Genomic DNA, 27,988 nt, shown 5'->3' on the forward strand with positions numbered 1-27,988 from the left:
TTAAATATACGGCATTTGGTACAGTGATATATTATATTATAATTTATTAGTTATCACTTAATCAGTAATACAATAAACGAAAAGACAATAATCCATAATAATAAGTATTATTCACCATATTATTAATTATATTTATAAATTATTCTAAAAACAATCTATAACGCAATTACTTAACTGAAATTAAAATTCAAGATTGTAAATTTAACTAGATATCTATACACACATATTTTAAATAATATTATATAGATATATTTTAAATACAATAAATTATAACTCTAAATAATGCTAATAATAGCGGTAAAAACATATGAATATCAAAATAGCTGTAGCAGTAAATTCCTATAAAGAACGCATGTAAGTACACTTGAACTTCAAAATTTCTGGTCATTATTATTCAAAATTTTATACATTTCCTGTAATATAATTATTCGTATTATTTTAATTTTTTGTACACGAAAAATAAAAATCATAGTTACAAAGATGTTGACAATTTATGTACAACTAATATATAAGTACTTATTTAAAAATTATTTCTACATTTGTGTAAATCATGGAATGATTGGTGGTACATATATGTAAAAAAATATAACTGTATTATAACTGTTCAACTTCTTTAAATTAGGCACTATATCAATATTATGTTGATGATATACATCTCACCTTTGATGAGCCCACCTTGGCTCATTATTCTCGGTAAACAAGTAATTAGATATTATAACTTAATGTTGAAAAACGTATTTATAATATGCGTACGTACCTACAAGACTTCTCTGTTGGAATTTTCAAACACTGTACACCGCCATTATGGTATGTTATGTAATAATATACGTACTTGTGGACAATGGAATGAAAATTATTTGACAAATATTAATAATGGATAAAATTACACAACGGACGTGAAGGAAAAGGCTACCATGTTTTCTAAGATTGATTACTCTCCCGTGACGGAAGTATCATAATTACACACCACATATTAACAAATGGAATATACAATATAAATTGTGGAATTGTGGACCATTGTCAATGAATCTATACCACTATATAGGCAACTATAACTGTTTCCCATAACCGAGGCGATCGGCGTTCATATTTTATATAATTTATAATTATAATTTATTTATATGTTCAGTACCATTATAAACGATTAACTATGATATTTTTCGTCAGTTATCAGAAAAACGTTGGGGAAATTTACCGATTTTTTCGAATCTCTTGCGCACTCTGTTCGATTATCGATGATTCTTGATAAAACTATTTTATCGTCGCCGTTTGTAAATAAGTAAAATGTTTTGTGCAGTTAAAATTAATTATTTTTATAGATAGATATTTCAAGCCAAACATTTAAATGAAAAATAATATTTTCTCCTTTGATAATTATAGTAACTTTTTATAATTAAAAAAATGTTTATCGTAAGAAATTGAAAATACTCAGAATTATGAACAGATATCATAGTATCTACTATATAGCCTTATTTCATTAACAAAATGATAGCCTTGAAAGTATCAAGGCTTATTTTAAATTATTTCATGAACCTAATTACTTTGTTCTACTGTACGTTGGCATTATATATATATATATATAATATATTAATATATATATTAACTATTATTATATTTATTATACAAATACAATACATGATATCATAAGGGCTATCGAACGATTTGCCAAGCGTGCCTAACCTAAGCCAAGCGTGCGCAGGTCTTCTTGGTAGGGGAGGCAATACCTTAGCTAGGAGGTCCAGACGCCAATTTCCACCCTCCGATTTGTAGGTATAATATAAGATATTGGTGAAGCGGAAAATCTCGCAGGGGAGGCAACCACCTCCCCTGCCAGCCCCGTGTGCACACTTATGCATGATATAATATACCTACGATATTAAATATTAGTATATTTTTGACAAACAATTAGTTCAACTTACAATGTATATCTATCATAGACAGAGATGGTGAATTTTTCTATACCTGTAGTTCGTGCAGTTGGTAAAATAAAAAATTGTTGGTTGGATTTTATTTATCCTGTGTATTAATAAAATTGGTGACTTTTTTTTCTTATTAAACCCAAAATAAATAACTATTATTTTTTGTTTACTTGAGTGTGTCACTAAAAGAACGTACGTGTGTCGCCATCTCTACCATAGATTAGATATAGTAGGTATTAGTATATACTAATGTTATATTGTTATTTAATAATAATTTAAAAAAATACAATTACTTTAATATTAGGTGATATAAATAAATGATACATTTTCCTCTGAAATAGAGGCTAACAATTTGAAATCAAAATTGTTTTCCAAATTTAACAACTCAATAACGTATAGCTGAATTCACATTTAACAGTGACTTACTTAATGATGAAGTACACTTGAAAGTTAAAACTTAATAATTATCAGTGTGACTTACCTAGTTTTTTTTTTTTAATCAGATATACTATTTGTGTTCGTTTAGAAGATATTATTTAGTTTATTAAGGCTAGATGAGATGATTCTCATTCATTACATATAAACATTTAAAAATACATTTTAAATATTACTTTTATATTTCTTTTCTTCAAAAGAATAAAATATAAAATAATATAAACTAATAAATGCGTCTTTTGACTAATTAAAAGCTTATATTGTTTTTTTTTTTTTTAGTGAAAATTAATTAAGAATAATACTTTTTTTATCACTAAATAAATTATACTGTTAAAATCAATCAAATAAAATTTTATTATAGAATTAAGATTTTTAGTTTTTTATTGTTTACGCTCAGCTATATGTGTATATACTAAGTTATCAAAAGTATTGACTTTATAACAGTTCTAATATCTAACAAGTTGTTTCTGAAAACCAGCAGAAAAAATCGATGGTGGGGGTTAGGTAACCTCCTCACTCGCAACACCAATGATAGATGTTACGCGCCCTGCTTACAATCGCGTAACTCTCATTTTAGCACTGAAAGCTGATCAAGTGACTACGCGTAGATTCACAGGCACTGTAACCATTATTCACTATGATCGCTGAAGATGAATCTTGTGGTGTTCACAAAAGAGGAAGGGATGTGTAATGGTTTGATGAGTAAAACACGATTGCTACCGTATAATCGCTTATGATGTAAAGTACAATATTATTATAGTTTATATAAGTAATAAGATGTTAAACACAATTGGGTTAATGAAAAGTATTACCTTTTATATGATGTACAGGAAAATTGTTTTAAATAATAATTTAACAGTTAAAGTTTAGCGATCGAACTCATGCCGTGCTTAATATAAAAAATTTAGTCGATTATTTAGTATTTACTTGACATTTTCAAAAAAAAATACTTTGGAATTTTCATTTTCTAAGTTGGTGATATATATTGTTATATTTCTTGCCATGGTTATAATAACAGTACCCATCTCTCTACGAATTATGACCACCAGGGTTGCCGTTTTTCATGAACTGTTTCACACAGAGTTCCTACTCCCTAAACGAAATCATTCCCCAAATAAAGGTACTATCCTACAGCCGAAACGATATAAGAAAGTTACCTCGAGTATCTATTTGGTTTGTACCGCTATATAGTGCAATTGACGCACTCTCTCCCCAACCTCTCAATTTTATTTAATACATTGATGATATTCATATGTAGAACGGTAGCTCTTTCAACGATGTCCTTTCAACTTAAGGAAAAAGGCAGACAACAAACCGAACAACTCTGGCACTGTACCACTTACCATTTTGCCACGGAGACAGGGTCAATTCTAGGCTTATACTGTGACGTTCATCAATCGCTCGTGCCAAGCTCGTGGTTTTACTTCACAATATGACATAAGTCAGCGGTCTACGGATATTAATCCACATCACTTGATATTTATTATATTATGATTATTAATATGATATTAAATTTAAAACGAATTGTATTAATAATTAATAATTTTAATTTTATAATAATTGTTTTTAAAAATCTTAATAAACGTTGTAAATTAGTTAAATAAAGTGGTAAATTATTCGAATAGAATTTAATATCAAAATAACTAAAACACATCTCCAGAAAACTTCGTCGAAAAGAAAGTCAAAAAAGTTCAATCCAGCAAAATGGCGAAAAATACCTAATAAACAAATAAAATTATTAGAAACTCCTATATTCATAATATTTGTTTCACAATAAATTTAAGATATTGTACCTACTTACGATGATCATATATTATTATATAGGTATTCATGGAACGCATCCATCCCACAAGCATCCTTTTTCCAGCGCATATTCTAGACACGAGCTGTGACCATTTGACGCAGCCTCGTCACACGTGGTTATGTCCCACAAGCAACCGTTATTGTGTGCGTAGATAAGACAATGGAGATGGCCACTAGCTACAGCTGCTTCGCACGTCATTCTGTCCCACAGACAGCCATTTTCGTGGGCATATGCCAGGCACGTGAGGTGACCATGGGCCGCAGCTTCCCGGCAAGTGAACGAGTCCCACGGGCAGCCGTGGTCGTGTGCATACTTCAGAACGTCAATATGCCCACCGGCCGCTGCCGCCTCACACGTGGACGCGTCCCACGGACAACCATTGTCTTTGAGGTACTTTAGACACTCAAGTTGGCCACTGCCAGCCGCTTTCTCGCACACGATCTCGTCCCATGGACAGCCCTGTTCCCGGGCATACCGCAGACACTCTAAATGGCCGTTGGCTGCGGCGTATTCACACACCGACACATCCCACGGACAGCCATGGTCGTGAGCGTACTTTAGGCACTCGAGTCTTCCGTTGGCGGCAGCCTGGACACTTATGGTTCGTGTCCATGGGAACCCGCGGCTTTCGGCGAACGCTAAGCATTCTAAATGTCCATTTGCAGCGGCGTTTTCGCTCATCGAATCGGGTGTACTGTATTTGTAATCATTGCAGTTGGACGATATGGCTTGAAAAAAAATAAACACTAGGTTACAAAATGAAGAGATATTATGGTAGGATGAGATTGCGGTTCACCCATCCAAAAATAAATAACTTTCGACCATTATTTTATTTATTGTATTAAGATAAATGCCAAAATTGGCTCAAATATAGAATAGTATAAATATATATAATATATAATAATATATTATTATATTATTATTATATATTTTATATATTATATAATAATAATAACAACAGCAAATAAACCTAAGATTATAGGACTATATTATAAAACCGGATAACTCATAATATAAAATGTATGTTTAGAAATTAAAAAAGTCAAGTCTCAACTCATTCCTAATCATTAGAATCCTCTCAAAGAGATAGTTACATACATAATAAAAAAAATTAGAACAAGTTCATGAATAATATTGAAGTATTATAATTTAAAACAAATATATTAAATAAAATATTTATGAAAAGCCTTTGAAAGTCTTAGCTAGGAATACTATTTGAAAAATCCCCTTCACCCCTTCACAAAAATTATTAATATTTACCACAACAATCAATCGATATCAAATATACAGACTTGAATTAAAAGATACAGGTTATCGATTAGCCTTTAAAGTAGTATTTAACATGGTTATACGAAAATTAAGTAACACTGATTGGGTTATAGGAATAAAAGTAAATACAGTGAGAAATATTCGAATTTGTTATAGTCTTTATATTCGTTCAGACCATATATTGCTTACCTACCTACATCATTTTTAAATTTATCATTATAATGAAAATCAACATCCATAATATTTGATCTTGTCTCGTTCTTCAGGTATCTCAGTACATCGATACAGCAAGACTGAATATCGATTTTTAATGTCTCCAAATTATCATAAAATGTTCTATCATCGTAGTCACAAACACAGTATGCCAACTTTGATAAAGAAAACATTTTACAGCTGTGAAAAACAATAAAATGTTAATAATGTATTAGTATAATAAATATATTGAACAGTAGGATACATTTGCTGATCTTAGAATCTACCTTCCTAACCCTCTTACCAGTAACTGGCTGATCCTAGGATCGACAAATGTATCCTACTTTGAACCAAAATTATACTCGAGAAGGTATATCAAAGGTTTTTTTTTCGATTCAAAGAATTCACATTATTTAGTTTAAGTATAAAATAATATATTTTAAATAATTTGAATTTTCTTATACTTAAAAGATATAAAATAATATACAATAAAAACCGTAAGATCAATTTAAATTTTCCATTCACATCCTTCTAAATTAACTGTACATATTTACTTGTTTCTATAACTACCTATATATTATACAGTTTATGTAATATTATATAAATACGTAGGTTAAATTAGGCTATAAATATATTTTATGTGAGCTATAACAGTATTTCTCAACCTTTTTTAATGTCACAACCCTCAAAATAGGTATAAAATTTAGTAAATCACTTCGCTACCCTCTATGTATATTAAGTACAAATTTAAACAATATAAAAAAAAAGAATCATACTTATATGAATAATACGAGTATATTATATTTTTAATAAATGTTTTAGTAAAAAGTCGAAACTATATTATATTATTTTTACCATTTTACAGCGAGAAAAATTAATTTATTTGATTTCTACATCATACGATATTATGATCTACTAATTTTAGATTTCTAAATATAAATTTAGAGTGTTAATACACTTTTTTTATTTACACCTTAATATACTCCATTACTCCCGTTATTGTGTCAGCACTAAAATGACTAAAAGTCATCAACATATTACATATGAGTATTTATTATAAATTCATATTTCATACTAGCCAATATTAAAAAATAGTTATCTGCAAAGTACAAAAGTTTATCTGTATTTTTTTTTTAAATTTAAATGGAGTAATAATTATATAATTAGTATACTTTGCTTTATTAAAATATGTTTTGAAACTGATAATTTAAAACGTTTACAGAGTTAGATTTCCTAACTTTTTTGAATTCATTTACATAATTATTTTTATTATTTGAATTAAAGTAATAAAACTGTTATTTCAATACGATAACTATAAACATTTATTAATTGCTGCTATTTCAGCCAACTAGTATAACTATATACGTATAGTGTTTAAATACATAAAATTCGTTTCTGTGATACAGTTATTTATTATTACAGTGTCATGGTTAAGAAGAATTCATCGAATAAAGAATAACATATTCTCCTCTTAAAGTATTAAATGAGAAATTTACCTACCGACCGTAAAAGCGTATCAACGTATATACCTGCTACATAATCAATCAAGCAAATTACTATTTTGTCTAATGTCAAAATCCAATCACCGTCTTCTGCAACCAGTTCAATGCCTAACATTGCAGTGATGTCTGGTGTGAATGATGATGTATTGGAAATCCGATCATTGACTTCTGCATCGATGCAACAAACTTCCGATGGACCGGTAGTACTTAAAGTGGGGAGGGACGAATTCGCCGGTCCACCGAAGAAATTGTGGTGTTCGATGCCGAATATACACTTAAAGTTTGATGCAAACAATGCGACTAAATCTAAATACATTCCGATGATGCAAGTTTTGACCAACGCTGAAAATGGACCAGTAAAACTGGTATTAGATCCGATAACCGACCTCGGTATTGTCGCTGATGAGCTCACGGCAACCACGGTCGAAAAGAACCCCACTACCGTTCGTTGTGGAAACGAACGAAAAATTTGTCCGTCATATGTTTTGTCGTGCTTGACATACCTAGTAGGAATTAAAATATAATTTATAATCTCCTAACATATGCCTGCACGTTATTTAAAATGAAAAGCAATTACTTCACTTTAGTCTTCAACTTAAAACTTAATATAATATTAGAATGGTTATTACTTATTCATTACTTATTAATTTATTATGAAAATAGTGTTGATTTAATGATTTACACAATAAATGGTTTTATTATGTTACTTAATTGGTTTGTATTTTTTTTTATTATTATGTATTATTTATTAAATAAGAACAACACGTATTTGTAAAAATGACTTTATATTATTATTATAGGTACAAACTATAAAAGTTTTTTTAACCTATGTAAAAAAAAATCCCGTGAGAAGTGAGAACTTCTTGTGTTATATTGAATATATTTTAAGTTTTTCACAAATTACTTCTATTCTAGCCTTAACAGTAACACATTGACATTGGACTTGCTGCACATATCGGAGAATGAATCACACAAACAATTTAAAATACGTATGTATAGGAGGTACCTAATATACAAACTATATTATTTTTTAATTATTTTAATTTGCATTAAATTTGATTAAAAAATAAAAAAATATTTGTTTATTAGTTAGTATAAAATCATATTGCATACGAGTCTGCAATGAAGTACCACATTTTATGTCTTTTGTGTCTTTGGAAACCGTTACGAGGGGTAACCAGGTAACCAGGGTAACCGTAACGCTTTTCCATGATGGTTTTCGATTCTGTGTGCCAAAGCAAAGTCATAAAAAGTCAAAAATATCATACCATTAACCAATTAAGCAAAAGAAAGATACCATTTATAAATACCATGAGTACCTAATTTAAACTTGTTACAGGTATAAGTATTTTTTTTATTCAATAAAAAATTTTAAATAAACATGTTTATTTTGTATATTATTGTTTTATTATTTTTGACCTTCGTGACCCCCAGGTTGAGAAATACTGAGCTATAATACTGTTATTAACATACAACCAATAATAAAAATAATTATGATACAATACCACATTACTATAAGAACTACGATTGTTGTAACCAGTCTAATGGATTCACGCAGATTTCTGTCACAGTAAATTAAAAAAGATAAATGATAAACATTAATGTTAACTAAGCAGTAGTAACTATTAAGTATCCTAAATAATATACTAAAACCATTAAGTAAAATATTACTAGTTTTGTTCAAATTCAATGTATTATTCAATATCCTAAATACTGCAATTGCACACGACGGTGCACACCAACGTTGATAACTAGTAATTTTGCGATAAACGGATAAAATTCTCGCTATACTTTCATGCCCTAAATACTTAATTTATGGTTACGTACCAAATAAAAATGAGATTGATAATTATGATATCTCTAAAGCGTGTACATTTAAAAAAATAATAATATTGGAAACTATCAACCATTCAAACTTGATGCAGCCTAATAGCCAAGTCGAGACGAAAATATAATTTGTGGGACGTTAAAGAATAAAGACGTTTAAGTGGTATACAGCGACCATTCTGCTCATCAACTTAATCTAATTTTGTCCTCGTGATAGAAAATAACGTCATGTTACAAAAGCAACTATAGTCCTCATATAATGATACTGCCGCCAGAACCCTAAAATTTTTTTAAATACTTTGCATCATACTATGGCGAATGAAAAAAGACAGACAATTGATCTGACATCATTAGGTATAAATATGTATATGTATGTTAAGGTGATGTCCTGTACCTTTGACCACTTGATTTTATTAATAATCATAGCTAACCAGAAATGTTGTAGACTTTTATAATATTCCTATAGCCATGGTGCTTCTAGAATTTTAAGAGGAGGGATTAACGTGTTACACAAAATTATAATAGGTGCGTCATTTATGTTATACTTTTCAGGTTTATAACTTAAGTTGAATAACAGTGACGAGAAATTTTTATTAACTGAAATCCTACTTATGAAAATAGCAAAAACCACAGCAAAAATATAATATATCTTCTACGTTTAGCAACTTAATATAATATACTTAAGCATAATTACTATGGATCATTACAGATTTAACCCTTATATATTACACTACCTAATTACTGAAAGTTCACTTGGAACCTATACAATTGAAAACAAACAATAAAATAAAAAATTACATTAATCAAACACTTAGTAAAATAATTTTAGCAAAAGTCAACATAATAATATACGTAATTTAAGCTAATATATAATATAATAACATTTGTTGATTGTTAGTTTAGATTTTTTAATATTATAGTCTACAGTATATTATGTTAAATATTTTCTAGAAATAAAAATAGAAAACTACGATAAGATCCTTATAATAATCCTTTTTTATTGTTGTGTACTTTAAGTTTTAACTTAACTTTACGAGAAAAAGAAAAACTTTGTTTATGCTAGGTAATCGTAATCTTAAAATTAAATTTTCAGAAAAATCAATTGAAAAATTTTGGATATCAATCAAAGAATAATTTTTAAAAATATTAGAAAAATATTTTAATTTTCAAGGATGGCCATTAATGAATCAAAGTTAAAATTAAGTCAAAACGTTAAGTTAATTAACTTGTTACCTTTTTTTCAAATTAACTTTTAACTAAATAAGTTACTTTTTTAAGATTAATGTATTAACTTCAAGTTAATTTTATTCAAACATATCTAAATTAAGTTAATTTTCGTCCAAAAAATAATGCACATTTTTGAATGAGGTTTTTTAGAAAAGTAGGTTTTTTGATAGCTGTTAATACTTTGATGTATTATTTTAAATTATCCCAGTAATTTTCTTGTGTGTAAAGAATAACCATCTAAACTACATTACTATGTGTCTGGAATTTTTTATTATGCAAATTAGAAAATGTTAACTTTAAACTAAATTAAGTTCCTTTTTTAAAATTTAACGTTTAACGAGTTGACGGAAAAAATATGAATAACTTTTCACTTAACTTAACTTTATTATTTAAAATAACTTAACTTAACGAGTTAAAAAAAATAGTTAACTTTCCCAGCCTTAATAATTTTGTTGCAGTTTTCAACTTCATGCCTATGCGAGTTAGGATTTTCAGGCTAACAAAACTTAAACTAAGAAAAGAGAAAAATCCCAAGACTAGAAGAAAAAATGAGAGTAGTACTGTCGTATATTCGTACTTTTATCAGTTAAATTATAAAAAACAAACAAAGCCAAATATTTAATTACATATTTAATTATATAATATAATAATATATCAACAATAAGATAATTTCTATAATACACATAGTAAATATACCTACAGTAAATATCAAGTGTTTCTTCAAAATACATAGTTAAAAAAAATGCACAGTGAGCATAAAAATATTGAAAGCCACTAATCTATATAACGGTAAATACCATATTACAAAATCTGAATAGATTTTATGTCTATTGTAGTTAATCATGATCGATTCTAAATACAAAATGTTATAATATGATGATATTTTATATACATTAAATTACACAATTAAATCTATTATTAATTATTATAATTTATAATACATAGCTAGGTTACTATAGCAGCCTATGATTGTATCCAACACTGTTAATCATTTTATTATTTTATTAGATAACCTATTTAAGTATTTGAATATATCGATTTTTAATTGAGCAATATACACAATAATGATAACATAATATTTTTATTAGTTTTACATTTTACAGTTTTATTGATTCATAATTTACTTGTATAAAAGAAAACCCAGAGCTTAAAACCTGTGATTTTCATTGTGGTCTGTTTATAAATCAATAAATCAAAATGACGAACTAGTTAATTCGTTAAAATATTAAAAAATCAATTTAATTTTCTTTCATAAGCTACAAAAATAAGGAGCTGTTTTTCAATGAATAAAAGATAATATTTGTATTATATTGTTTTAAGTAATTTTTTTTTTTTTTTAACTTTTTATGATTGAAAATACTAAGTTCAACAAAATTATTTTCAATTATTATAAATAAATGATAAAATAATAAATATTACACTTAATCATGAGGTTAAATACAACAACAAAAAATGTTCTTAACAAATATTGATCACTTTCACTAAAAAAATATTCTGTGCAGGTAGTAGTTTTTCAGTGAACATTTTGGAAAATGTTGATGTAAAAATATATTTCAGTTGTTATTTAGCTTTGCCCCCCCCTCCCCTATTTTTACCCAAATGTTGGACAATTGTAACCAAACGGTAATAATTGTGCTTATAACAATAATAACAAATAAGTACATGTAATATTGTTTCTTAAATACAGAGTGTGTGTAACACGAAGTTCGCATAAAATACTTGAACTCTTGAGTTAATAATTTTCCACGGGCCGATAAGCAATCGAACCGGAAACGACTAGGTATGGGAAAGCTCTTTGACCAGGTTAGGTTAGGTTTACTAGCTTAACAATTATAAAATAGGTATATTCTATCGTACACTACAATTATGGAAAGTAAATTAAATAAATCGCGTTCGTCACGGCGGTGATTATTCGCGTTAAAATCGCAATCGTCGCCTATCATCGTATGCATACTACTTAAATACGACCGGTTGAGACACAGTGACTGTACACGAAAGATGAATCAGTTACAAGCAACTACTATGCTGCTAGTGGTATCGGTGGTGACAGTGGCGGCAAAAGTAGTAACAGCCACTGGACAACTTGAACAGATGTCAACTCAACGATCAGATTGGTTTCAGGGTTGTAATGCAACTGAGTGGCCAAAGTGTATGGCTCAAAGTATAGCCAGGACGTTTAGGATGCTGGAACAGTCGGACACGTTGCAAATAGCCAACGGCGTGCGTCTGGTCAAGACCACCCCCACAACGATCGACAGATCGACCAAGTAAGTAAATTAATCATATTAAATACAATGTAAAATTATAGAATCTACCTACACTCGATAATTTATCATAATAACAACAGGTTTAATTATGCAATTAAATAATTAATTACACAAGTCTATTATAATATGCTACCTCAGTACCACAGGCCCAACTCCCAAGTCACAATGGCACTAAAATAGTTCAAATATGCTATAACTAACAACTTAACAATCAATACAACAATTTTCATTGCCATAACAAAGAAAAAGATCTTTTTTTTTGGTAATAAAAACACTTCGATACCTATATAAAAGCTCTAATCAGGTAACTTCTACAGATTAGAACACAAATTGTTTTATAGATAATTATGTCGTATTTATTTTATATTTAAGTCGTTTTTGATAAAATTGGAAACAGGTTAGAATTCTCAACAAATTACTATTTTTAGTTAAACTAAATCAATACTGCATAATAACATCATATTTCTAAATATAGCTAAGTACGCATTCTAAATCTGACACTGACGGAATAATAAATTCACTATTTCATTACTTATAATAGTTGTTACCAAATGCATAGTAAATAATAGCATACCTACGTCACGTGCAAATATTTTATTTGCATTTGAATTTTAAATTTTTATTCTATAAAAAAAATGTATATAAAATGTATTTATACTTTTAATTCATTTAAATATTTTAAATGTAGATACTCTAAAATAACTATAAAATAATAATTAAAAATTTTGAAATTTTGTTTTTAATGATTTAAAAGAGCAAAGAATCTATAATAAAATTAGGTCTGTAATACATAATATTAAAATAGTGTAAAATTTACATATTTTATTTCCCTATATATACCCACCATGCTATAAGTAAAAATGGCATCACCAAAAATTTCAGAATTGTTGAAATCGCATAACAATTTTAATTGTTTTGCATGTAATCAAAATAATATTATTTACGTTATCAATGTAAATAAACTCTCCGTTTTTATTTGTTAAAATTACTAAACTAAAAATTTCTTCAATTTCTTCGTTAAGTAATTAAGGAACTGAATGTAGTATTTTTTGACGTTCGTGGTATATAGATTTGCTAATATTATGGATATCAGAATGCTTAGCAGTTATGTTTAGCTTTATCACGTGGAAAGCTCTGTACGTATTATTTTATTCGGTCGTTAAATTAAATCTTTGCATGCTCATCTTTTTTTATACCTTTCTTGAATGTCCAGTAGGCTTAAACTTTCTTCAGTTTCCGGATATTTGTTTTTGTTTTTGTTTAATTTTTTTTTTTTTTTTTAATGTCGATAAAATTTTTAATTTATTTTAAGTAAAAATACTTAAAAATATAACCTAACCTAAGTTCCTCATGAGTTTGTCTTACAGTGACTCAAAAATTATAAAAATACATTTTTTTTTCAACCTGAAGGTTGGTTTACAACTCCAATTCTCCATTCTAACTTAATACTCGCCTTTTCTTTAAGTTCTTTAAAGGTTTTGACTTTTACATCGCATTTAATTTGTCCTATATAAGAGTTCTTGGGACGTCTTGCAGTTTTCTTTCCTTCTATATCGTACCCTCTAATATTATATTATTATGTAATTCTTCTGGATGTCTCAGGGCATGTCCAACCATTTTCCATCGTTTTCCTCTAATCGCATCTATGAGTGTGCGTTTTTCTTTCACTGTTCTAAGTACTTCTTCATTCGTTTTCCGCTCTATTCAGCTTATCCTTTCCATTCGCCTCCAACACCACATATCAAACGCTTCTAGTTTTTTCCTTTCGGTATCATTTATTACCCAAGTTTCATATCCATATTTTGCAACACTCCATACATATGTTCTTATAAGTTTCTGCTTGTTAATGAGATGTATCTTTTTTGAAGTCAGCTACTTATGTTTTTTACTTAAAACAATTTTTGCTAATACTATGCGTTGTTTTATCTCGTGGACACTTTTGCCATCAGATGTGATTTTGCTCCCTAGATATAACATTTTTTCTACTTGTTAGCTAGGTCAGCTTTTACTTTTGGGTCTCTGGCATAGACTAAGATCTTCGTTTTTATACTATTTATTTTCATTTCTGATGTTCTAAGCATTTCATCCATTTCTTCTATTGCACGCTGTAAGTCACCTTCACTCTCTGATATTACCGCAATGTCATCGGCAAATCGTATAATTGAAACGATTTCTCCACCAATTTTTATTCCAACATTTAGTCTTGTTACCTTTTCTTTCACTATATTTATAACTTTTTCGATATAATAGTTAAAAAGTGGTGGTGATAACGTACACCCTTGTTCGATTCCTTTATTTATTAGAGCGTTAGTTGTAATTTCTCCTTTTTTAATGCAAGCTGTCTGATTCTTGTACAGACTGTGGATAATTCTTAGGTTTTGTTGCTCAACACCTCTTTCTCGTAGTGTGAGTAGCATTTTGTTCTAATTTACTTTATCGAAGGCCTTCTCCAAGTTTACGAAGGCCAAGTATGTAACTTTATTTCTATCGATCTGTTTTTCAATTAGCACTCACAGTACTAAAATTGCCTACGTGTGCCTTTTTTCTTCTAAATCCATATTGGTCGTTTTTTAAGTACTACTCCACTTTTCTTTCTATTCTTCGATTTATTATTTTTGTTAAAATTTTTGAGACGTGTGTCAGTAAGCTTAGTGTTCTAATCTGTTCACAGAAATTCGCTCCTGCACTTTTCTTTGGTATAGCTACAATTATGCTTTTACAGTAATCATCTGGCATATCTCTTTTCTCATGTATATCCTGAATTAGGTTAGGTTAGGTTAAGCTTTTCTACATATGTAATACCAATACAAATACAAATAATACAAATAAATATAATATAATCGTCTTAATACAAGTATTTATTATTTATAACAAATTATTAATATTCAAATTGATTAACAATATTTCACTGTTAAGTAATTATTTTCCTTATTAATTAAGGAAAATATTCATTGTTCATGGTCCATACAAGACTTTCTTTAAATGATATTTATAATTTCAAGATAATAAAAATTAACGATTTAGAATTTAGATCATTTAAACTTATATTTTTAAATCATAAAAAAAAACAATAAATTCATAATTCATAAAAAAATATTATTATTATTATTATTTATTTATTTAAATATTAAATGTACCCCTTTAGCTGCCAACTACACACTAAAATTGTATAGGTATTAAATAATTTTGCACCACGGGAGGGTTAGGCGATCACGGCAGCCATGGCGATGGCTATATATGCCTCTATTGTTGTATTGATGTTAATATTGAATTTTGTAATGTAATTTAAATTTTTTCGTTCAATAAACGATGTCGCATGGGGTAAGTATTGTGAAAACGGTTCACCCCCATGTGGTGATACTATAATAAAATAATATATCAAAGCGAAGACTCTAACATAAATAACTTAATATATAATATATAATTATTGCGATAGATAAATGTAAAATGACTATGCATAATAGAAAGAGTATTAAATAAATGTAAAAGGTAGGTACGTATAAGATATTTAATAATAAAAAAAACATCGATATGACTGTATTATATTTTATATACCTGTTTTTACACATATGCTTCAACTAATACTGAAAATGGTGCTATTTTAGTTTTAATTTATTTATTATTTAGTGTAAAATAAGAATTGACTATACAGCTATATCCGAAATCATATTATAATAAATAATAATTATATTAATTAAAATAGCATTAAATTAAATTAAATATAATGAAAACTGATAGTAGGTAGGTGCGAGAATATGATTTATTGTAACTACAAAAAGTTTAAGTGTAGATTGTTAGTTAAAAAGGACGATTAAGAAATATTTTCTCAAAATTAAAATGTTCGATGAAGAAACGGAAAATACCATAGATTTAATATTAGTGTTATTAGAGCACAATGAGAAGAATAATTGTAAAAAGATTCGAGTACAATTATTTTTTTGAATTTGCACATCAAGATAATTTTTTAAGTAGTTTCCAAGAACATAAGCGTCAAATGTTTCAATTTTCGATCTTATAATTAAGATAGGCACCTATAAATTATAATTATTATCAATTTTTAAATCAGTTGATTTTATGATTGGACAAAAATATATTGGCTGATAGTTCCAATTTAATCGTAGTTTATAGTTTAAAAAACTTCTTAATTTTTTTTTTTTTTTAATGAAAGATTATTTCACGAGGAAGGTTTCTATCGTAATAGCATTTATCTAAGTTAATAAACAATTGAGTTATCTATTAATAAATTAAAATAAAACGTCTACATTAGCTAGCTATAGCTTGACTTTTTTGTTCGTCAAATTATGTATTTTATATCGACATGCAGATATGAAGTGTTTTTAGAAGTGTATCGATACAAATGATCACGGACATAGCGAGTACACTAACTGTACATGTATACCGAATATTTGTATAAATTAATAGCATTTTAAATATTTACCTGTTACGCGCCATCGTCTACAGACGCCAATTTAGTGTGGGAGGTGAATGTGTCAACACATAAGTAAGATTGTTATACCACCTTTAACCATGAGACGGCAAATCATTGTATCTAATCTACCGCAGTAAAAAAAATTTATATTACTTTGAAGGTTAAGGGTTAGAAATTATAAGCTTACGTACACATCTCACTAAGTCCGCAATCCACCGCAGGCGGATTGCTTACCTAATAACATACAGCTCACATAATCATAAGAGAGTCTCACGGGCAATACCAAGCGGAATAACTACAATATAACTTGACTAACTCACTAATTGATAAACATAGAGCTTGAACAATGATAGATCGAGACTTTGCAATTTATACTGTACATTTGTACCACAAATTAAGTGTGCAGTAAGAAAGCATTTTAAAGTGGTGATTGCATAAGTTTTTTGAAATTCAAAATGGTCAATGAATGTGTTTAAGATTTGAACACCGAGTTAAACCGAATATTAAATAACAAATTAAACAAAGTTTTAATCATATTATAGAATTGGCATTTTTAACCGGCAACGAAGTGCACGGGGTAGTTAGTTATATAATATATAAAAACAAAATCACACATTCCAATAGATAACTTAATAAAAAATATGTTATATTGATTCTCAATTTTGCTTTATTTAAAAGAACCCTTCTTATTATATAAACTTAATTCAATTCACCTGCCTTGTTGGCCGTCGTTCGTATTCTATATAAAATATAAGTTAAAGTAACTTATTCTGAAATCAAAATACGATAAAACTTACTCTTGCAATCTTACAACTATATACAATTACTGTTATTGTGTATCTGAAAAGAGTATTACAAATATTTTGATATAGTTACAATTACCGAACTAAGAAGAAACTATTTTATAGACTTCAGCGGTTCTATAAAATTAATGATAAGCTTCACTTATACTCTGAAGACTGAATATTGTGTTGATTAGCTAATAGCTATTATAGCAATCGTTAAATCATGTAATTTATATATTTTACAAGTTTTATTATAGGTACATAGTTAGTATACTGTCTATATGCTGTTTGATAATCTTAATTTATGGGTATTGAAATAAACAATTATTTATCAAATAGTCAATTGTCAAGTCATACATGTTCTTTTAAGTTTTAAGACATACTAACATCTGACAAAAAAAAATACTTTTTTCAAGTACATAAAATACATAAACAAGGTGATTTTTTTTAAAGCTAAACACTCATGCATTGTCTCAAAAAATATTTGAATTTATAACTTTTTTGAATTTAACATTAATGAATTACATATATGTAGTATAGGTACTGCACGAGCGGTGGTGTAGACAGGAATTTTCACTGAGAGGGGAGGGAATATATACTTAAAAAAAACTAATTAATTTTTGTAAAAAAAAATTATTTTATTTTTTCTATTATTGGTATAATGTATAAAGTGTATATAAAAAAAAAAGGTCATGATTTAAAGGGGATTCATGATCTTTTTATAGAGAATTTACATTTTTGAGTAATTTAGTTTATTTCAATTGTCAATAAAAAAATTTAACTAAGAGTAAATCCATAAATATTTTTTATTTTATTTTTTTGAAGTTCGAATTTACAAATTTACTTTAAAACTATAAAAATTGCCAAAATTTTAAATTTAAATATAAGATTTTAAAATGTAATACGAGCTCATTTATTATAGTTTTAAGTATTTATGATACTGTATATTCACCATAACTATTTATCCTAAAATGATTTTTATTACTTTGTTATAATTTAAAACAAATAACCCTGCGCAAATATTTGAATTTTTCACCACATATATATTCTATATAATACCTATAGGTACACGATAAAATTTAGAAATATGATATTTTTTTTTTAGCTATTCATAAGAAATTTTCAGGTTAAAAATTATTCAATATGATAATTCCTGAAACTTTTATAGGAAATTCCCACATAATTTTTTCTTTTATTCATATAAAAATTTTAAAAATTCAAGGGCAAAATTTTTCGAAAATCACAAAAAATTAGATAATATTTTATAATTAGAGTTCATACAAACTTTTTTTTTCATCTAAGTTTTAAAAAGTAATACAAATTTCATCATAAGTTGTTTATACATGTAATAAAATAATTAAATAAGGAAAATATTTATTATAGACATTTTAAGTTCAAATTTGGACGAAAACCCTTATTTCTCCAATAAATAAAGTTTTTAATTATTTTCTTATAATTTAAGATCATTATACGCGAGAACTTAATATTTTTACATGTGTATATTACTATATTATATTATCATGAATTTTTCTGTAAGCAATGACATTATTTATACGTCATATCTTTTAAGATATTATCGATCTATAATTTATGCTATAAATCTATTTTTACTATTGTACGGTATTTAAAAAAAGACGTTATTACATTTTAAATTATATAAGTCGATATTTCATTTATTTTATTATATAATAAGCGTAGTAACAAAAATAAGTAATGAAGTAAATGTGTTAAAACGATATAACAGTGATAACAATAAGATAAAGAGCCTAGGTACGAATTTTTCATCTCATTAAGTAAGTATACGAAATCTTATAATAGTTTCACGGATCATTATAATATTAAAGTGAGCAGAAAGTTGTTGGTCGAAAAGTTAAACTGACTTGTCGATATAACATGTAAAAAATTCCCTACAATCGAGCGTTACTAAGAATACGGTGCTGAGTCTTTTTAAAAAACCAGAAATGTCTATTTGCCCATATTTTATTAATCCTGAAATAAAACAATGTTATCATCGCATTTCAATGTACCTAATACATTTATTACAGTGACCCACTCGATACCTACTATATAGCAGAACGGTACTTACCTGCCACCTTTTTTATTTATTTGCATGAATACAAACTATACTAATAACTTTTGAATTATTAGTTAATTTGTAACGTAAAAGTATTAAATATTTAAATGAGCGGAGTGGAGTGTCACTGAGATATTCCAAAATATGTTGATCTACTATCCAATTAATGATTCATCTAAACTTTAAATTATTATAACTAATTAACCAATTTCTCAAAATGTAAATATTTTTTTAAAAAAAATAGTGTTTACCTTTAAAATAACAACATGATTACCTATCATATTATATTGAATGATACTCGTATTGTGAATAGTCCAAATAGTATGAGAGCATAATGAATATTTTTAACGTTAAATATTAAAATTGTATTCATATTTTTTATATAATATGACGTATAATAAATAAATTATTTTCTTACCATCAAAGAATATAATATGCTTATTTTCAATAACAAAATATTTTATACATTCGACATTCTTATTGATGTTTTAAGGTCGAAACAATTTATTTATCTAATAAATAATTTATCTAAAACAAATAAAAATAGAAGTTGGTAACAATAGTAATTGTAACCATTATTATAGTTAGGTTGTAGTTTAGAATGACCGTATAAAACATTAAATAGTTCAAAATATATATTTCATGTTTAAACTAAAAAATCATATACTAAAGACAGATGCACACAGAAATAAATTTACTATTTTTAATAATAACATGTACCTAAATAAGAAATAGTTTTAATGTTCAATTATTTGTATATAATTATTTGTTATTATTTAAAGTTAAATTATATTATTGCTATTATTGATAGATCGACAAATTACAGGAAATATTTAAATTTTATATTTTGTTATTCATCTTACACATCATGATAATTAATAATATTGTGATATACGTTTTTAATTATAATTACATTGTAGTTTAATTTTCTTACAGCGTCTATATTAGTTATGATTAAAATTATTAAGGTACTTACACAATTATGTATCCTATGTTCTTGTAGTTCTGATACAATTAATTCAAAGTAAAATAATTGTTGATATTAATATTTGAGAATGTACACTTTAATATTTTTATTTTATAAATATTAAATGACAGTGGCATATTTAGAATTTCTTTGACAGCGAAAATATAACTAAAATTGTCGATTCCAAACGTTCTGCCATATTATTAATTATTACCTACTGATAAACCGAAAAAACTTAACTAAATACATACAAATATAAAAATTAAGCAAAAAATAAAAGGATTGAGGAGTGAGATAAATGATATTCCCATCAATGGCAGAAGATCAAAAAAAAGTTATAATATTTAAAAGTATGAGTAATTTAACAACATGACATTAAAAATAACTATAATAAGAAAATGGCTTAATAAAACACTATATTGGAGTATTGAGTTTTATACGACTGACGGTTTACTTATTTGCATCATATTATTATATCTACGCTATTTAATAATAATATCAATGTGTATTTAATGATTTTAACGTACCGATGACTTTTAAACCTAGTATTTATATTAAAACTCCGTTTTACATAAAACACAGCTGTACCTTCAACAATCGATTTATTACTTTAAAGTTTAAAGGGCTACTGAATAGTGAATACTAATAATAATTCAATTTAAATTTAATATAATGGCTTATAAGTAGCAGAATTATAGCTTCGTAGTATGAAATCCTATTATCGTTAGTTCGTCATAAAATGTCATTAACCATAATGTTTATTAAATAGCTGGTATACCTACCTTGAAAATTGTATTGTTATTCAGAATCAATACACTACAAAGAAACCTTTACCGAATTTATACAAAACTGTATACTTACGCAAAATTATAGAATAGTATTCTTTGATATTAAAACTTATTTAACCCTAATCTTCCATAATTATTCCAAGTTGAAGCTTCATTTTTAAAATTTTATTTATCATTTAGATATATAGTTCTTATAGTTTAAATATAAATAATGCTATTATTATGCTGTTATTATTTCTGAATTCATTCCGTTATAATATTTGATGATAATAATCAAATAAATAAATATTCATACTCACATAGATTTATAGGATTTATTAATTAACTTCTTGCAGATTCACAAGAAAATATAATATGCATAAAATGTACATTATACAGTATACATACCTACTAATTTATCATTTTATAATATGTACGTAGGTATGAAAATTATACTTTCGACATAATCAACAGAATGGTTTCATTCATCAATAGTCATTCATTGCAAATTGATCTATGGACACCTGATAATAATGCCATCACCGAAGGTATGCAGTAATATTTTTATTAATATTAATAATATACATTATAATATAATATAATCTCATTTCTCATTCATGGTTACATATATATTATGTATTCAAATAAATAAAAATAGCCCAATTAACAATAAAATGACTATAGGTATATGAGTATATTATAATCTTCGCTTACGTATTTGTGCAACTGTGTATAAAATAAAAAATATAAATAAAATGCATGCGAGTATGAGTACATATTTATTGAAAATTAACTTACTTTTTAGTATTTTGTACTTTGTAGTTTGTGTCTATGTACACTGTACAGTCACATAAAAGCAGGGCGAAGGTATACAGTCAATAACGTACTTTGTATAATACACCCAGGCTTAAAAAAAAATAAATACCATTATTATACATAATTATAATGAATGATACCATACCATATTATAGAAATTAAATTATTTTATTTTCTTTGAATGATTTTTATAAATGGAAAACGAAAGCCCTTACTGGTCTTCTTAAATATTAGTTATTAGTTATTACTATAATATGCAGCATTGAAACATCATATTGAAATACTACCTATGATTTTAAAACTTAAAATTACTTAAACAACTGTAACGTGGTCGGGGATGACCCGTTAAATATATGATATTCAGGGAAGAAGTTGGTTTCTTATGAATATAAGAATTACTTATTATTACTACTATACTATTACTACTATATTATTACTTATGAATATAAGTTAATCGTAGCTCGGGAGCAAATGGTACTCAGGATACAAATAAATGTGGATTGATCCAAATACTTATAATTATGTCAAGTTTATTCTTACCTAACTAAAACGTTTACAAGCTGTTGGGCTGACTTGGAGTTCGTGTGCGCTGGTATTAACGTGGGGAACTGGCTGTCTCTTACATATATGCTTATTTAGCCGTAGCTTTACAATAGTTAAATATGAGACAGCACAGGAGGGGCATAATGTACATTCATCATAATATATTTTACATGTTTTGGTTTACGATACACATACATATATTCACCTATAAACATATATGTATATATACTATATAATATATAATATGTGTAAGTATATAATATGTACCTACAGTTGCATATTATTATGTTTATAAATAAATATGTAACAATCGTTATACAACCACTTGGATATTTCACCAAACAACAAAGTGGATTTGATACCGGCCAACTTTTTGGACAAATTATACCTTCTTTTTGTCCGAGTACAATACGATTTGTTACAATAAAGCTAATAAATAATAATGCGATAAGGAACCTGTAAATGTGCATATATTTTTAATGAAATCAATTTTAAATCAATCACACTTTTAAAAATTTCTACTTTTATTTTACTCTTAAATTTGATTTTAAAATGTGAAAATTGGAGATTTTTTAAAAATTGATTAATGACTGTTATACGGAATTCAAACAAATTTAAATTTTTTTTATTTATTTTTTTTTATTTAAAATAGAAATGTATATATACAATATACATGTAAATTTATACAAATATTTATACTTATAATAATAAGGTATTATACATAGATAGGTACTATACAATGATTGTCTCCGTAAGCTAGGCTTATTGTGGAGACAAGGTTCTTAAAAATATCTCGTACATTTACTAAAATAATTAAATTAACACATTAGAAGTCGATTGTAGTTGATTTAGTGACTATAAACTTATCATAAACATAAATTTTTAAATATTTTATGAATTACAGAATAAATATAACAACTTGACTGGAATACAGATATAATAAAATTATCTATGTTGATAATTAAATTTTTTCATTTACCATTTTCTTATATAATCTAAAGATTTTAAACAAACCAACGTCAATATTTAATTCCATTGCCATATTAATCCCAGCATTCAAAAGGTTCTTTTTTCTAAATTCCGTTCTACACATAGGAATTAAATACATATTGGTTTATTTCGCTCTTATACAATGGTTATGTTTAAATTTAAATTTTTGAGTGGCAAGGAAAAACTTATTCGATAATATATGTCGTGCATATAATTAAGTTAAATTTAATAGATTATATTTTTTATATAACAATACAGTGCTCATCTTATAGAGTTTTTTAAAAGATATTTTAATAAGAGAAGTTATAGTGGTTTCAAGTGAATTTATATGTATATTGTAGGTACCACCCCAACTCCCAATACCATATGAATAAATTGACTGAGCCATAGCTATGAAAACCATTCTCATTGTGGTGGGTGATAGTATATTTATAGAGTTTTAAATTTATGGAACAATAGTCTAATCTTTCTAGTTGTATTAATAATATGATTTTGCTATTTAAGGTTAGCATCTATAGTAATACCTAGATGTTTTACTTGTTGTACTGAAAAAATAAAAATGCAATTACACTTACTGTCATTACTATAATAACAGAAACTGTATTTATATTAAATTTATTACAATTTATGAGGTGGGCCTTAAGATAATTATTTACAGTGGGTGACAATTTATTTATACTAAAGTTTGTTAAGCAAGTTTTTGTTAAATTAAGTTCTAGGAGATTATTATCAAACCATGTTTTGACGGTATTTAATACATGAGTAGATTTACTATAAATATGATTTTTATTTATGTCATAATTGAGATGTCATCAGTAAAACTGAAAATTTATCCGTTACACTTTATATTCAATAAGTCATTAATATAAACAATAAAAATAAGAGGACCCAATACAGTACCTTGTGGTATTCCATGATTTGAAATTAAATAATCGCTTAAACTGTTATTTACTCTTAAGGTAGGTACACACGGAGAGGATTTCGTTTACGTGTATAGGGTCAGCCTTGAGGCCTATGTCGGCCCGCACAGACCAAAAATCCTTTTCGAAATTTCAAAAGGAAAAACTGCGCGGGCTGGACTGTACAGTTCAAAGTTGTTTGTGTAGTGGCACACTTACTTGTTGAATACGATTTTCTAGAAAACTACATATAAGGTTATTTGTATTACCCCTGATACCGTATTTTTCTAATTTGGCTAGCATTATAGAATGGTCAACAGAATCGAAAGCTTCTAAAATATATTTTAAGATTCATTATCAAATTTTTATTTTTTTTTCAGTGCGCTAGATAAAAGTTTCTTGCTGTTTAGTAAAAAATATTACTAATAAACTAATAATTTGTGACCCGTACATAATATACATGTGATTACGCCCGAAATCACTTTTACACTTCAATCATATACAATATACATGGATGGTCACTTACTATGCAAACATTTACACTGCACACTTACTTAATTACCTATATTGAACTCCTTATTCAAGTCTTGTAACTATTTTGTATAATATATTACTACAGATTATAATATATATCCTATAATTATAAGTAATACAAACTAATACATTAACAAAGTACCTATGCATTGTAATTGAAATCATACATTTTGTATGATTATATTTTTTGTGTAGGTTGGTTCTCATAATATATTTTAAATTAGTATTGGTTTCAATTTATACACGGCAGGAGGGCTGCATTTTTTTTTAAAAAATATAGATTTCCTGAACCATTCTGAAATCTAATTTATACAAAAATATAATATCTAGGTATATATACATATATAATATAATATATATTGTACATGATACTACGATGTATATGTTTTAAGATGTATGTATGGTACAATAATCCACATTATTATTATTAAGTATTAATATGAAATAAGAAAATATGGTAACATTAAAAAAATATTTCAACATTTTCTGCTATTATTATTTTATGAAAATCACTAATATTATGTCCTTTATCAAAGTTTAATATTGGAGTTACGTTATCACAAACTAGGATGATTAGTTTCGATAAATAATTTAATTATATATTATAGAAACATTATGTCACATACATTTAAGAGGAAGAGAACATAACAAATTTACAGTGTTATACCACCATACACTTACGGGTCAATAACTTTGTCTCCGTTTTATAAAATATAAACGCGTGATTTATCATACCAAAAAAATCCCTTTTACTCTGTTATTGAGCAATCCAACTATTACTATAAAATTAAAATGTAAGAATATTATCAAAGGCTGTATTACTCAACCATTTTACCCTCCAAATAAATATTAAATTTTTAATAAGCTAGATTTTAGGTAGTTACCTCTTAGGTTATTTTTTAATTAAAATTTTTAAATTATTTATTAGCATCTAAAAGCTTAAAATTCTTAATGTACCTAGGTATTATAATCCTTTTAATGATTTTTTTTTTTTTTTGTTAAGTAAAATAGAATCACGAAAATAATTTAAATTATGTATAATCCATTTTTTACATAATATGGATAACATTTTATGAAATGGATTTTGGATTTATATAGCTATGTAAATACTTAAAATTTCTAGGTCTATATGTTGTTTATAATAATACATATAAGATCCAAAAATTGGAACTTATTTGAAGCACATTGACAATCCAAATAATTATACATGTAATTTAAATGTCCTAAATGTCTCTTTAAACATGTAATTTAGTAATTATGCTCCAGCTTTCTTAAACATAATATTCTTATACAAATATTGACAGGCATAATAATATAGCTAAGCCATTAACCATTATTATGCAAGATAGTGTATTAGACACTATAAGTGGTGTAATTTAAATAAAAAATGGTAAGGATGTACTGAAGTCCCTTAGTTTTTCAGTTTGTCCACAAATTACATTAATTATGAAAGTAAAAATTTCAAATCTCAAGTTGTTAATCACCCCAAGCCCCCTCTTGCAATTTTGACTACATATATATTATATAAATACCTATATATATATGTAAACTACAGCCCTTGTAATAATGTGTTTAATGATTATTTTGGTAGGGCGCAGACGTCACGCTTATCGAAAGGTGTTCCCTATCATAGTGGGCACGTACATGATCATGTCGGCCATTCTTATTCCAATGGGCTTCATGTTCATGTCCACACTGGGTGGCAAAGCACTATTAGTCAGCAAAATGGCACTCATGGTATCGCTAATGAGCAACATCAAAAAGATATTCTCGTACGAGTACTACGTCCCGCCAGCACCTCCGGCCGGTCACCACCACTGGAAGCGGACGCTTTTGGCACACCGCACCACCGCAAGTCCGCTATACTCGTCGTACACAACATACTGAAATCGCAATAATACCACAAATATATACAATAAGATTTCAAACGGCATTTAGCGAAATAAGCCCATATGAAATTCGATCCTCCGAATTATAATAATAAATAGGTATTATTTATGTCTTGAAAAAAGTTTGTGTTAATAATTTATTATGATTTACATGTTATTCTATAATAACCATAGATAAGTGATACATTCGTAAAATATTGTACAACGTATGCGTTAAAACTATTTATTTTATTTATTGTCAATATATTATGGAGTAAACGATTTTATATATTGCAAAAAAATGAACATGTTGACGTTTGATTGAATTGCAACCGTGAGTATATATTATGTAAATAATATACACTTATTTTTGTTTATTTTATTATACACTTACATAAATATCGATCTTGTAAGTGACCACTTGCTTATTGCGTTAGATTCTGCGAGTACCTCTAAGTAAAATGTGACAATTGAATCTTTTTCAAATGGTTATAAACTGCGATAAAACACTCTACACGGTATATTCCGAAAACCCATAAATTGCATACCTATATAGTATACATAATCATAGTGTAAACTAGCAAACTACAATAAAATATGTACTATATTAATTAGTTATTTTTATAGTAACAACTTATAACTTATAAAGGTGAATGAGAGTCAAGTGATTTTTATTAGCATATTATATTTTATATAGGATACCATAATTAGTCCTCGAAGGAACAAAAGTAAATGCCCTCACTGTTTTCAGTACTTTTGTTTTCAAATTGGGAAAATCTAACAAATCGACAGAAAATGGAAATAGGTACTTTTCACTTATATGTGCACTAGTATTTGATTTTAAATAATTATACCTACCTATATTATTAATGAA

At 27.0% G+C, this 27,988-nt stretch overlaps 2 protein-coding genes across 8 annotated transcripts; one reads left to right on the forward strand and one right to left on the reverse strand.

The window, feature by feature from the left end:
- Positions 1-3,963: 3,963 nt before the first annotated feature.
- On the reverse strand, positions 3,964-20,796 carry LOC114120863 (uncharacterized). 7 transcript variants are annotated; one of them, XM_050197614.1, is made up of 4 exons: positions 20,707-20,796; positions 5,621-5,820; positions 4,148-4,886; positions 3,964-4,072 (listed from the first exon to the last, which is right to left on the reverse strand). In XM_050197614.1, the coding sequence occupies exons 2-3, from the start codon at positions 5,811-5,813 to the stop codon at positions 4,183-4,185; spliced, it is 897 nt and encodes a 298-aa protein (XP_050053571.1). In that variant the 5' UTR covers positions 5,814-5,820; positions 20,707-20,796; the 3' UTR covers positions 3,964-4,072; positions 4,148-4,182. The 7 variants fall into 7 exon arrangements, with proteins under 7 accessions (XP_050053571.1, XP_050053570.1, XP_050053569.1 ...); XM_050197613.1 differs by lacking the exon at positions 20,707-20,796 and adding an exon at positions 6,107-6,179; XM_050197612.1 differs by lacking the exon at positions 20,707-20,796 and adding an exon at positions 5,982-6,165.
- LOC114120864 (uncharacterized) lies at positions 12,022-27,855 on the forward strand. Its single transcript, XM_027982932.2, has 3 exons — positions 12,022-12,442; positions 21,906-22,012; positions 26,838-27,855. Exons 1-3 carry the CDS (start codon positions 12,174-12,176, stop codon positions 27,131-27,133), a joined length of 672 nt encoding a protein of 223 aa, XP_027838733.1. The 5' UTR covers positions 12,022-12,173; the 3' UTR covers positions 27,134-27,855.
- Positions 27,856-27,988: the final 133 nt, after the last annotated feature.

The sequence above is a fragment of the Aphis gossypii genome, chromosome 1 (genome assembly GCF_020184175.1).
Source record: "Aphis gossypii isolate Hap1 chromosome 1, ASM2018417v2, whole genome shotgun sequence".
Lineage (NCBI taxonomy): Eukaryota > Metazoa > Arthropoda > Insecta > Hemiptera > Aphididae > Aphis > Aphis gossypii.